General features: G+C 41.3%; 1 protein-coding gene across 1 annotated transcript in view; it reads left to right on the forward strand.

Annotated features, from left to right (window-relative positions):
• Positions 1-15,124, forward strand: part of LOC114647892 (tyrosine-protein phosphatase non-receptor type 7-like) — a 75,312-nt gene that overhangs the window by 9,816 nt on the left and 50,372 nt on the right. Inside the window, exons 3-4 of the mRNA XM_028796571.2 lie at positions 3,071-3,254; positions 6,587-6,671. Of these exons, the coding sequence (XP_028652404.1) occupies positions 3,071-3,254; positions 6,587-6,671 (269 nt within the window). The remainder of the gene's footprint in view (positions 1-3,070; positions 3,255-6,586; positions 6,672-15,124) is intronic.

The following is a 15,124-nucleotide window of genomic DNA, read 5'->3' on the forward strand; positions in this document are numbered from 1 at the left end:
GCTCCACTGGTTAATTAAAAGTGCCTCAGTATTGTATTCTGACATTTTTAGAGCTGCTATGTGTGTCCTATTAAAGTATATGACTGTATACTTTGTTGCAGACTCCCACACACCCCTGTGCTTTCCAGTTTCCATGTCAATTTCAGTGACATAAGTGGAACATAACATAACCTTCTCAAACCCATGTAATATAATTAAGGGGCATGGTGCATGGGCTCAAAGTCAATCCCAAAAACATCAGATGCAGTCCTAGACAGGGTGCCAGTTCTTTTCAGGGCCTGTGTTTTGCACCCATCCACACTTCTATTCACACAATGGACAATAATCCAATCACCCATAACCCTAACCAGGGCTTTGGGAAAGCAGAAGGAAAACTAGAATACCTGAAGGAAACTCACCGAGACAGGAAAAACTTGCAAAATCCACACAGAAAACAACCAGACACAAAATTAGAACCCAATGCCGATATTTATCAACCATTTCAGAGAAGAAAATGTCAAAGTGATGCAAATTTGATTCTATCCTTAGGAGTAACAGTAAAAGCATTTTATCAGTTTTACTAATTTGGAAACCAAATCCTAACTTCACCAGGGTTTAGGAGAGCTCATGAGCTATTCTTACTCTCTAGGAGCTTCCAGAAGATGGCATTCAGGTGGCAGAGATCAAAGCGCATATCCCAGGAAAGGCTGAAAGTTTAGGAAATGCTGAGCAACAAAGATATCGATTTGACAGAGATGGAATTATGTTCATAACAAATCTTGTGCGTTATGTGATCGATCCATTTATGTGATGAAGCCATGCGTTGTCAACTGAAATGAAAGTGCTCATACCGTTACACTTTTTTAGTCAAAGGCAAAATGCAGCTTTGCAATAACGATGATAAGGACATGTGACAACCAACCATCTCTCGAATTTTGCACCAAACATTAAACACCCATAGAACACATGAAGCAATACACTGATTCGTGTATTTCCCTATATCTCCATGGAAGCTAATGTCAGGACAATGCTGCATTCATGCAAAATCGGCACCTACTAAAGATCATTGCCCCATGTGTAGATAAACAGGCATATGTGAATCGCAAGCAATATCACAGTATCAACACACAGCTGGTCATGAATGTAAATGGTATTGTAGCAGCCAACATATCAGATCTCATGCATGCCACTTCGACTGAACTCATGGGCTCACCCCCTAATGAGATGTGAGGGGTCAAAGTCACAAAACTTTAAAAAAATGGGGATCAGTAATACAGGCATTGCTGATCATTAATGTAGCCAATCACAAATATAATATTTTTGATTTCCGATTCTTCATTGGTGGTCCCAGCCCTCTAAAGGAAGAGTTAAAAAATTTCAAACACAAGCATGTAGGGTATTGTTGTAGACTATTTCAAGATGACTTATTATGAATATTATTTTGTTTTTGATTTGTGATCCTTTCCTATGGATCTATCTGTCTATAGAACTCTACAGAGATGTTAAACGTTTGTAATGAAGCACATATTTTAATATTTCAAATATTTGATGCAACTATTCTTATTTATTATGTACATTGTGAACAGTAGGAGGTGCCACAGAGCCCCCAAACCCCAGACACGCAAGACCCAACACAACACCAGGTTCAAATATAAAACTTTTTAATCCTAGCCCTAAAACTAAGCCTAACCCTAACTTTTTAATCCACACAGCTCTAATAAGACAATTAATCACAGCCAATACAAAGATGAAACACTCGTCCCTTCAGTCTCTTCTCTCTCCTTCTGTCCTCCAGTGAGTTTTGCCCTCTTCCACTCAACCCTGACTCATTGAGGTATGGCTGCGGGCTCCTTTTAAGTTGGACCCAGGAATAATTCTGGTGGCACATCGTGGCTTGTTGGAAGTACTCCAGGTCATACAGAAACCAGGGAGACTGCCCCCCGACAGCACCCTCTATCAAGGACCCCTACAAGGCTGCACTTCCAGACTATTCTCATGCAGCCCAGCAGGTGTCTAAATTGGGACTAGTTGTGAGGAACACTGCCACCTACTCTTTTAGGGAATGAACTTATTAGTCCATTCTTTCTTCTAGCATCCCAACCAGGACAGGAATTATAAGGCATCCTCGGCAATAATATTCATGTTTCTGGTGACTCTATGAAGTCAGGAGACGGATTGGGAGAATACAGGGGGTCATGAGATTGCTGGAAAGGGGTGTGTGGCACTACCGATATCTATGCAAAAGGGCAACGGTCCATGCTTTAGAGTCCTGTTACTTCCTGTATTGCTATATGATTGGGAAACAACAATGTTATCCAGTGACCTGAAACGAAGACTGGACTCCTTTGGTACTGTCTCTCTTTGGAGAATCCTTGTGTACCGCTGGTTTGATTTTGTGTTGAATGAGCAGTTGCTCATGGAGTCCTGAATGATGCACATTACCTGCCGATAGGCTGGACCGGGCCTAGGTGACGCCCACCTGGCTGCAACAGATAGAGTGTCATTTCCGGAGGGTGGGACTGGACCTTGTGTCTGCCCTGGGGGGTTATCAACCAGGATCCCAAGCTGTTTACTCGTGTTATGGATGCAGCAATGCACTGTACCAGAGCATGCTCCCCAACTTGACCTGACCTGAGTGGCTGGGTAGTTTCCACAGCCTGGCTATCTTTTCATTATAGCTTCCTGGCTGGGCAAGAAATATTCCTTCACCCTGGCTGGGATGCCATTTGTCCTCCTGGTCAACATCTACATTATTAAGTAAATCATGACACTTCTTATGAGTACCCTGAATTAGGGCAGCTTACGCTTAATAATTCTTACAATATAATTTTATTTGCTTTTTTAATTACCTCTGCACTTTGCCTCACTAGGTACTCAAAGCACCACAATGGCTCATGCTTTCACAATCAGCACCAATCCATTGTTGTATAAGAGGAGTCAGAGCACCTGGGCTTTTAACTGAAGCATTTGTATGAAGCTTTGCCAAGTGCCAGTCCTTATTCAGTCCATCCATCTAAATGACTTATATCTACAACGCCAAGGTTAAAGCATGTCCAAGGCTGGTAATATGAACTCATACTTTCCTTTTTAGGAGAGGTTCAAGTGTCTCATTGATGCTGGATGTCAGCTCGCTGGGGAAAGTGGAGCCTTTTCAAACCATCTCCACTCCGCGGGACATCACCTTGCATTATCTGAGTACCAGCAGCCATCTGTTGACGGGGGAGCAGCTTAGAGAGGAGGCCAAGAATCTGGCCAAGTTGGAGACTGAGTTCCAGGTAAAAAAAATTAATAGATTTAATAGTTAAGATACATTCTGCCCAATTTGTAATGAATGGAAAGTCAAATGAGCTCATTTGAGTAAAACTGTCCACTTAGGAAAGTTAAAGGCTGCACAAAGAGGGTGGGAGTTTAAATTAAATTCATTTATTCACTCATTCATTATGCAATTCAGGCTTGCAGGGCTGTAGCTTCTCTTAGCAGCTGGTAACCAGTCCAAGACTGGGTGCCAGTCCATTACAGGGCAAACTCCCATAATGTGCTTTCCCAACACAGGAACATTTTTCAGGAACCAGAAACAAACTGGGTCATTTGCAGTTCCTTGTGGGTAGGTCCTGGTACTTTTTTAATCTCCTACTCTCGGGTATATATTTTTCATTCAACAACAAATTATTGTGGGTGCAGCTTGGGCAATGAATTGTGCTGATTGGTTGACCACAAGTATTGGCACCATTTTACAAATCTGTTTGACTCTGGAGAATTATCAGTGACGATACTTCACACTGCATCACTCTTCATTGCTGCCTCCCTGGTGTGCCACCCCATGCACCTCATCAAAGAAATAACTTACCCCATGAAGTCGTGATCATTTTGAAACAATACAGCAGAGGGGGTCCTCTGTGATCTCCTGATTGCACCCCACTTCACACCGCATCACTTTTCTTTGCATGTCACATACTTTGCATAAAGGTAACACTTTCGGTTGTGTGGTGGGAACACAACACATGAAAGTCGCCGGGGACCACAAGTGGCCCAGTGTCTACATTAGGGGTGTCCAGTGGATGCAGGTTTTCAATCTCACCCTTTTCCTAATCAGCGAGCAGTTTTCGCTGCTAATTAACTCCTTTTCCCTTTATTTTAATAGCCCTGTTTTTAAGGATACAGTCCTCTGAATTGATTAGTTTCTTCATTAAATGTCAGCCAAACAGAAATCAAATGTGAGACAAGCCAACAGATGACCAACTAAACTGGAATTTCAAACTCCAGCCAATTTCACTCCAACCAGTTTCTTAATGAGAAGCCAATTCTTGATGTTAATTAAAGCCGTTATTGAATAGCATGACTTGTTGCTGCTCTCATTCTGCCATAGCAGACTGTTGGTTTTCTGTTTTTTCTAAGACCACCATCACGATGTTTGGGTGACCTGAGCAGACCAACATGACCGAGACCTTCACCTTTCTTTAATTTCAGGTTAGCTGATCACGTTTTGGCTTGTTCTGTGTCTCATTATTGTTTGGCTGCTCCTTAAGGAAAAAGAGACAACTAAAGGGTCTGAGTCACGTCAATTAAAACTAAGGCAAACAAGTTAATTAGCAGCAAAAACAGCTCATTAGTTAAGAAGATGGTTAGAATGAAAACCAGCAGCCACTTCGGCCCACCAGGACCGGAGTTGGACACCCCTGGTCTACATCATACAGGAACTCATTGGTTCCTGAACACAAAGTTCCTGTGGTGAGAAAACACTTACACTCACAATCAAACATGGCTAGTTTTGACACACCAGTTTATCCATGACCCAAGTTTTTGGAATGTATGAGGAGAACCAGAGAAAACCAAACAGACTTTGAGAGAATGTGAAAACTCTACAAGGGAAGCGCCCAGGCCAGTAATGCAAGAACAATTGCCCGTTTAGACACATACTAGGAAATCCCCCTTTCTGCCTTAGGGGAGCTCTAATTTATTGGCTTTCCCATCCAAGGAGAAGTCTAGTGGAGAGTTACTTTAGGATGTGGTGGAGTGAGTAGCACTACTGCCGCAAAGATCAAACATTTTGGGTTCAGATATCACAACCAGTCGTTTGTGTGGAGTTGTCATGCTCTCCCCATATCTGTGTGGGCTCCCCTTAGGGTTAGGGTATGCGTGTTTTACTTATACATCCCAGAAACACAGAGGTTAAGTTAAGCTGTCCACATACTGTAATGGTGTAAGTGTAAGTGGGACCTGTGAAAGACTACAATTCTGTTCTGGACTGTTTTCCTCTTTGCCCATGTGACTGTTGAGACCCCTGATCTGATTAGGCCGTTAAGAGGATGTTATATATTGTGCAATGTTATGTTATGTCACACTGGAGGCACAAAGCTTAATGAAAGCATTACCACAATGATTGCTTCTGAAGCACAGACAACCACATCCTCAGATTGTCATAAGTATTCTAATTGTCCATAACACAGTCCACATTTACAAGGTATAATCTTTAATAATATGGCAGCACAGCGCTTAGGTCTGCTGCCTCACAACACTAGAGTCATTGGTTTGAATCTATATTTACTTATTTTGGCTCATGTCTTTACAACATTTAAGATACAATTGGTTCCATTACTTTTGATTTTCCGATTGGAGCACAAGCAGGTCAGGTGACTTGATCAGGGTCACACAGTGTCAGAAGCAGGATCTAAAACCACAACCTCAGGGTTTGACGTCCAAATCCTTAACCGCCACACCACACTGCCTGCACTAATCCCACACTTGGTCATTGTCCGTGTAGAGTTTGTATGTTCTCCCTATCACTGTGCATTTTATGTTGGGCTCCCTGGTTTCCTTCCTCATTCTAAACCTGTGAAAATCAAGTGTGGACCACCAGGGGGTGTACCACTCCCTAAAGCCTGACACAGATAGGCTGATACACAAGGATTACCACACAAAACACACCTTTATTTAAGAGGGGAAGCGTTTTTCTTTTGCTCCCCACTACACAATGCAGTACAAAGCACCAAATTACACACATTCCTTTCTTCTTTCTCTCTCTTCCTCTGTCACCTCCACTCCTCCTCACAAGCTTTGTCCTCCACCTCCTGACTCTGGCTCCTTGACTGGTGGTAAGGTGGCTCCTTTTACAATGTGAAGTGCTCCAGATGTTTCTCACCCTTCTTCCAGCTGCATTTCCGGGTGTGGTGGAAGTGGTTCCTCCAATGAGTCAGCTGCACCTGCAGCGCCCCGTGGCAGCACCCACAAAGCCCAACAGGGCTGCTCCAAACTACAACTCCCAATATGTCCTACAAGGATCCGTGGTGCTGTAGCAACCCAGGGGGGTTGCCCTCTAGTGTCCAATATAGTCTCTCCCTTGGTCCTTCCACCCAGCCGGTGTCCTGACCTGGTAATGGCCCTGGCTATCCATCACACAGGTTATCTGAAAACTCTGAATCAGCCCTGCATGAGTGAGTGTCAGTCGGTGCATGATTCTAGCACTTGTTCCAGGGTTGGCCTCTGGCTTGCAGCCATGCTGCCCAGATAGCCTCCAGCCCCTCGAATGATGGAGTACCTTAAACCAGTTACAAAATGGATCAATAAACTTCTAACCAATAACTGCTTTTTTTTTTTGTATTCTGCCCAGAAAATCCCACCAAATTTTGTGGACCAAAAAGAATTAGCCATTCCTGGACGTGCCTTAAAGGACAGATACAGTACCATTTTGCCAAGTAAGTGACCACAAAAAAGAACAAATTTAAAATGTCTGTGTGGTATCCCATGTGGGAAGTGCCTTTGTCTTTAAAGTGTACACTTTGAGTTATGCCTTGACTGTAATTCTAGACAAAATAAGTATATTTAGAAAATATGGAGAAGGGATCAGTGCCCTAGGTGATTTATTTATATTATCTCTATTTTTATTTCCTGGTGCTGAAGCCATCATGAGCTGTAACAAAATTACTGAAGAAGGGGTCAGATATTGGTCCTTAACGATAGGGTTAAGATAGCATACTACTAAAACATACAGTATACACCATTAAAGAATTTATTTAAAACAAGTCAATGTCATTAGCATATGTGTTGTCTTGGCAGGGTCTTAGGGTGACCCTATTGTCCCTTTGTACTCTTTATCATGTAGACTTGAACAAAATGCTCCAAATCTCTGCTTTAGTCCTCATATGTTACACCACTTTTATATCTATGACAACAAGACAGAACACTAAAACAAGCTGGAGTGAAAATTACACATTTATTGATGCATTACAGATAACACTGGTCAACAATCATTTTGCTACTGGGAGTCTTTCACCTTTACTTTAACAGGTTTCACAGGCTGACTCCAAATCTGAAAACTGTTTTAATCCAGCATGTCTCATTTTTTAAGTTATGTTGCTTCAGGTCTTGGACAACTAGGGTGACCTGACAGTAAAAGCGTATAACCATTTTGATAAATACCAGTAATTAGTATGGATGCCACTATGGATGCCATTGAAATAAATGATTTCGCCACACGTTACAAATAGCTGTGAGTTGTTTACCTTGTCATTATGAATTTTATTTAAAAATTATTAATTTTTAATTAGCAGAAAAAATATTTGTTACTGATTACCAGGTCTTATATGACTCTAAAGCATAATGACACAACTCAGACATTACGGTGCAGTAGTTAGAGGTTTTACTGTTGTAAAAGGAACAGACTCGACACACGTAAAAAAGGTTTGGGGCAGCCACCCGTATAATGTTCCTAGTTGCAAAGGTTTTCTTTTCATTCAAAAGAGTTGTTGATCGTACTGAGTCCAAGACAGAAGTGATGAAGGTTTGGAAAAGATGGCGGTTTTAAGTGGTCAGACAGGAAGTGATGCAGGGTAACCGGAAGTGATGTTTTTCTGACATCAGCCTGGGTGCCGGAACTGGAAATAACGTTCTTCTAGGATCCGTAACCAGAAGTGACATTCTTCTAGGCGCCGGAACCGGAAGTGACGTTCTTGATTCAGATAGGTTTTCCCGCGGCTGGTCTGCAGAGACAACAGAGAAGGTTTAGTGCACCCCGCCCTCCCCTGGCCTGGCGTGGAATTACCTTTACTTGGTCCACACAACGTCCCCCTACTCGCACGTGTGTGACACTGTTAAACATATCATTGCATGTCAGGACATTTTGCTTGTTAGATTCACCATTACTTTGAAACTTTTGTCAAGGCGATGGACAGAAACGGCGATACTTTTCAGCATTTAAGAAATTAGTTTGGTCTCAAGAAAAGTGAAGCCAAAACTAAGGAAGGTGTTTTTATTGGTCCTGAAATCCGTGAACTGATGCTTAACGAGGAGTTCAAAAGGAAACTGAAGCCCACTGAATCAGCAGCATGGGAAGCATTCGTGCGGGTTGTCCAGAATTTTCTTGGCAGTCTTAGAGCAGAGAATAACGCTGAGCTTGTGGAGAACCTGCTGAAAGCGTATCAGCTTATGGGAGCCAGAATGTCACTGAAGACACATTTTTTACATTCTTATCTCGACTTTTTTCCACCAAATCTGGGCGATCTTAGCGATGAGTATAGGGAAAGATTTCATCAAGATATAAAGGTGATGGAAAATTCACTCCGAGCATGATGGGTGACTACTGTTGGTTGTTGAAAAGAGAAACAGATGTGCAGTACAAGCGCAAAAGCGATTACCTCCAACATTTTTGGGCACGCTGACCTCACTTTTATATTGAGGTAAATTGACATAAATATACTTTAACGTGTCTCTGGTATTGTCTTCTGGTTTGTTTTCAGAATAAACACATCAAAACAATTTTAGTTCAAACTCCAGATATTGTCTTGATATTTTGATATTCAAACGTGTCAAAACGTCAATGATGTGTATCTCAAAAACCTGACGTGCTAGCTTAATTCCAATTTCATATATGTTCTGAAGTTCCTAGAAGTGAACAAAAAATATTTTTTGTAGACCAGTGTAATATGCCCAAAACAGGAGTGTTGGTAAAATAATACAGTCTCAAATTAAACTGTTTATCTTGTGTCCATTTTACATACTACCAAGTGGCTCTCTGTCTTAGAATGTTGAAATGGTAAGGCATGGCCCTTTGATGGAATGGCAGGAACAGGCAGCATGGCCTGTCAGCAAATGTCAGCCAGTAGAGAGAGACAGAGAGACCATTCTTTATTCGTGGCTGTGTTCTTAGGCAAATTTGTGAGTGAGCCCACTCCCTTGGTTGAGAAGCAACCCCACACATGAATGGTCTCAGGATGCTTTACTGTTGGCATGACACAGGACTGATGGTAGCAGTTAAATTTTCTTCTCCAGATGCCCCAAACAATAGGAAAGGGGATTGCCATTCCTGAGCAAGCTCTGCACTGGTGGTGCCCCCTGATCCTAGGCCATGAATAAAAAATGGTAAAAAAACATCCTCTGACAGCAACTTCTCCCAACCATCCAAGAACAGCTTGGTGACCAACAATGCCTTTTCCAGCATGATGGAGCATCAGGCCATAAGACAAAAAATGAGAACTAAGTGGCTCGGGGAACAAAATATCGAAATTTGGGGTCCATGGCCAGGAAACTCCCCAGACCTTAATCCCATTGAGAATTTGTGGTCAATCCTCAAGAGGCGGACAAACAAAAACTCACAAATTATGACAAACTCCAAGCATTGATTATGCAAGAGTGGGCTGCCATCAGTCAGGATTTGGCCCAGCAGTTGACTGACAGCCTGCCAGGGTGAATTGCAGAGGTCTTGGAAATGAAGGGCCAACACTAGGAAAATTGACTCTTGGCATAAATTTAATGTAATTGCCAATAAAATCTTTAGAAACTTATGAAATGCTTGTAATTCTACTTCAGTATACCATAGAAACATCTGACAAAAAGACCTAAAAACACCGAAGCAGCAAACTTTATGAAAAGTAATATTTGTATCATTCTAAAAACCTTTGGCCACGACTGTAAGGGTGAATCGAAGGGGCAAGGAAAATATCTTCCAAAATGGCTAAGTGCATCACAGGTGCAGGACATCGGCCCCATCTGTTGTTTTTCAGCCAGGGTTGCATCCCTGGCTGGGGTTCAAATTCATGTTTTAGGTCTGCTTTGTTCATTTTTGATTTTTCTATGTATATTATCGTTACTTTTGTTGTTTATTTGCATTATTATTTGCATTTGTTTCTGATTGTTCTGCCTGGGTTATTATGTTCTGTGTGTTTCGTGGGTGGTTTCTCAAGAGGTGCAGCCACCTGGCAATTTGGAACTTCCCTCCACCCCACAAATCTGGAGGGTCTCCCATAGTTCCTAGAGAGTTTATGGTGAGTTTTGTGCTTTTTCTGTGCCTTGCATTTGTTGTGATTGTTCTTTTTACCTGTTTGTTGATTTCACCTTGGGATTCTGTATCTGGACTTTGTTTGCATTGGATTGCCTTATAGTTTTAGGCATCTCCTTTATGCTTTTTGTGTTACTCGAGGACTCTGTGTGGAACATTTATGTGGAAAAAAAAAATCTTTTTACTTCTATAAAGTTTATCTGTGTTTGCCCATTTATCTAGCTGGGGTTTCGCAGTATAAGTTTTAAGGTTTAAGGTTTCTATATTTAGTCATGTTTACACAAGAAAACATGAAATTTGCTTTCTCAGCTGCATCAATAACAGACAGAACAAAATAAATCAAACAAACAGAAACAGGACAGGTTAAGGTAAGGCAGTTAGATAATGCATATTTACACCAAAAAAAAAAGGTTACAGGATATTTATCAAAACCTTAATCATTATCTCTGATATTTCTTATAGAAAAGTCATATGGCACAAGGAAAAAAGGAATTTCTAGAGTGATTTGTGTGGGCTTTCAAAGCAACTATCCTTCCTGATTTATTGAAGTTTAGTTCTACATGTAATGGATGTCTGTCATCAGTTGAGATGAGTTCCAGTTTCTTTAACAATGCCCTCTGACACACACACACTAGTCAAATCATCTAACTCAGCCACAATAACTTTAGCTGCATACTTCGTAATCTACAGGAGCTTTTTTGAGTTTTGGTTTGTCAGACTATTAAACCAGGCAATGAAACTGAAAGTGATCACAGACTGGATCAAACTGCGATAAAAGGACAACATGAGGTCCTTGTCTACTTTAAATAGTTTGAGTTTATGGAGGAGAAATAAGCGCTGGTTGCATTTAGAGAATATTTTTTTGTATTAGTATTCCAGTTAAGATTGTTATCTAGGTAAGTTCCTAAGCATTTATATTCAGTCACTTTTTCTACCTCCTCCCTTAGAACTACAATGGATGAACATACAGATTTCTGTCTCTTAAAATGAAATATCATTTCTTTGGTCTTTTTTACATTCAGAGTGAGAGAGTTTTTACTGCACCAGTTTACCATACAGTCCACTTGATTTAGATAGTGGCTTTCATCCTCCCCAGATATACATCCTATGATCATGGTGTCATCAGCATACTTGATAATGGGGCAGTGGTCATTGTTCTGTCTCAGGTCACTTGTGTACAGAGTAAACAGTAATGCTGATAAGACAAACCCCTGCGGACTTCCTGTGTTTGAATGAATGACTGTACTTTAACTGTCTGTGAACGATTTAAAAGAAAGTCCTGAATCCATAGTGTAATAAATGGGTTTACATTCATACTGTTCAATTTCCAAATCAGTATTTGAGGCTGTATGGTATTGAACGCTGAAGAAAAATCCAAAAATAGTGCTCTGACATATGAACCAGGCTGATCAGGAAAGGTGTACATTTGATATACATTGCATCCAGAAAGTACTCACAGCGCATCACTTTTTCCACATTTTGTTATGTTACAGCCTTATTCCAAAATGGATAAAATTCATTTTTTTCCTCAGAATTCTGCACACAACACCCCATAATGACAACGTGAAAAAAGTTTACTTGAGGTTTTTGCAAATTTATTTAAAAATAAAAAAACTGAGAAATCCCATGTACATAAGTATTCACAGCCTTTGCTCAAAACTTTGTCGATGCACCTTTGGCAGCAATTACAGCCTCAAGTCTTGTTGAATATGATGCCACAAGCTTGGCACACCTATCCTTGGCCAGTTTCACCCATTCCTCTTTGCAGCACCTCTCAAGCTCCATCAGGTTGGATGGGAAGTGTCGGTGCACAGCCATTTTAAGATCTCTCCAGAGATTTGCAATCGGATTCAAGCCTGGGCTCTGGCTGGGCCACTCAAGGACATTCACAGAGTTGTCCTGAAGCCACTCCTTTGATATCTTGGCTGTGTGCTTAGGGTCGTTGTCCTGCTGAAAGATGAACCGTCACCCCAGTCTGAGGTCAAGAGCGCTCTGGAGCAGGTTTTCATCCAGGATGTCTCTGTACATTGCTGCAGTCATCTTTCCCTTTATCCTGACTAGTCTTCCAGTCCCTGCCGCTGAAAAACATCCCCACAGCCTGATGCTGCCACCACCATGCTTCACTGTAGGGATGGTATTGGCCTGGTGATGAGTGGTGCCTGGTTTCCTCCAAACGTGACGCCTGGCATTCACACCAAACAGTTCAATCTTTGTCTCATCAGACCAGAGAATTTTCTTTCTCATGGTCTGAGAGTCCTTCAGGTGCCTTTTGGCAAACTCCAGGCGGGCTGCCATGTGCCTTTTACTAAGGAGTGGCTTCCGTCTGGCCACTCTACCATACAGGCCTGATTGGTGGATTGCTGCAGAGATGGTTGTCCTTCTGGAAGGTTCTCCTCTCTCCACAAAGGACCTCTGGAGCTCTGACAGAGTGACCATCGGGTTCTTGGTCACTTCCCTGACTAAGGCCCTTCTCCCCCGATCACTCAGTTTAGATGGCCGGCCAGCTCTAGGAAGAGTCCTGGTGGTTTCGAATTTCTTCCACTTACGGATGATGGAGGACAATGTGCTCATTGGGACCTTCAAAGCAGCAGACATTTTTCTGTAACCTTCCCCAGATTTGTACCTTGAGACAATCCTGTCTCGGAGGTCTACAGACAATTCCTTTGACTTCATGCTTGGTTTGTGCTCTGACATGAACTGTCAACTGTGGGACCTTATATAGACAGGTGTGTGCCTTTCCAAATCATGTCCAATCAACTGAATTTACCACAGGTGGACTCCAATTAAGCTGCAGAAACATCTCAAGGATGATCAGGGGAAACAGGATGCACCTGAGCTCAATTTCGAGCTTCACGGCAAAGGCTGTGAATACTTACGTACATGTGCTTTCTCAATTTTTTAATTTTTAATAAATTTGCAAAAACCTCAAGTAAACTTTTTTCACGTTGTCATTATGGGGTGTTGTGTGTAGAATTCTGAGGTAAAAAATGAATTTAATCCATTTTGGAATAAGGCTGTAACATAACAAAATGTGGAAAAAGTGATGCGCTGTGAGTACTTTCCGGAGGCACTGTATATATGATTATAGCCCCTTCTATTGCACATTTTGGGACTCCTAGTCATAACACCATCCTTATCTGTATGGCATTTGTATATTTTTCCTATGTCTGCGTTGGTTTTCATCTGTACTGTGGATTTCCTCTCAAAGGCTCTTAACTCTAAAATATCACAGTTCATATGAAGGTGCCCCGCAATGGCCTGACAGAACCATGGAATGCCTTATGCCCGAGGCTGCTGAGATAGGCCACAATCTTCAACTAGACAAAGCAGCTTTAATGATGAATGGGTAATGTTATCTGTATAAATTAGTCCATTCATTACATTTATGTTACTGAATACACTGAAGTTGCTTTTTGACATGCATGCGTATAGTGGATATGCTGGAGCATTAGAGTGTTGGTTGTAATATGAAGACAGATGCTGTCATAATGACACTTTCCTTTGATAGTCTTTAAATTGTGAGTTTAGCATTTTTCAAGTCAAAGTTATCTCTTTACAATCATGGCAAATATTAATTTCCCACATGAAATCGTATTATAAAGTGAAGAATTTTTTTTATAAAGTTTTAAAATACCTTATCTGTTCTTGCAGCTTACAATCGGACTGAACATGAAAGAAAGGGTTCAACTTACTAAATACGCAATTTTTTAAGGCAAGAATGTTATCGGATATTAATCCAATATTATTATTAATAGTTGAGAATGCTCACATATTGTAAATCAGTATATCTTGTGAGATTTGTGAGATTTTGGCCACTTTAAAAGAAAACTTGCTCTCCACCTCATTTCATCAATTCTCTCTCCCTGAGCAAGGCCCTTGCCCTGCAATTGTCTCATCCTGGTATGACGTTAACTTGCATCCAGCAATGCAAGCAGGTCCTCCAACTGGCAGGGAAAACTTGGGGATTGGTGGCAGGATTGGCACTCCAGCCACTGTAAAAAAAAACTCACACTGTTCCAGCGTTGTGCTGAGGTGTCACCCGCTTCACTTGGGTCCTAATTGGGTTTATCGGGTGGTGGGTGTAGCAACACACTCTATCAGCACATGCTCCCAACCTCCTCCTCCTCTCCTCAGCAACCTTTCAACCAGAGGGCAGGATTTCCTCTAGCTCATTATATTAATGCTGCACATGTCATTTTCAGTTTGAGAATGAACTTATTATGGTTACATTTTCTTTCAGTATTTGGACAAATAATCTGTCATTTCAAATTAGGAATATAAAGACAAGGATACATTCAGCATAATCAATGAAACACATTTGTGTACGATAGATTATAGTAATGAAGAGGTCCAATGGATCAAAAAGGAAAGATCAGAGAGAAGAACAGAAATGGAGAGGTAAAAAGAGAGAATTATGAAAGGTTAAGCGATGCAACAAACAAGTGGCTATTGATGGTGTGGAAAATGTGAAATAATGGCAGCTGAGGATGAGTGCTTCTATTGCAGGGAGAGGGATGTGCTGCCTCTACCTTTGGAAAACGTGAATGTTTTGGGCGATATGCCCACTTTGCTAGACAAGGCTGAATTATGAGTAACTGGTTATGACAAATTTTCAGTTATCATCAATCACGGAGTTCTGGAGATATTTTTCCACTTTCCAAAACTAAACTCGAAGAAACAATGAAAACCTGAAGGACCAAATGGGCAGCTTTCATTAGAGTAAGTCTGCTAATTGATCTGATTTTTTTGTAGTGTTAAATGCTTACTTAACATTGATGGGCGAAAGATCTGAGTGACTGTATGGGGATCTGTTGTTCTCCAACGTTGGTGTATCACATGTTGAAGAATGTAGAAGGTTCTAGTATGCAAGGTGGT

Source organism: Erpetoichthys calabaricus, chromosome 3 (genome assembly GCF_900747795.2).
Source record: "Erpetoichthys calabaricus chromosome 3, fErpCal1.3, whole genome shotgun sequence".
Taxonomy (NCBI): Eukaryota; Metazoa; Chordata; class Cladistia; order Polypteriformes; family Polypteridae; genus Erpetoichthys; species Erpetoichthys calabaricus.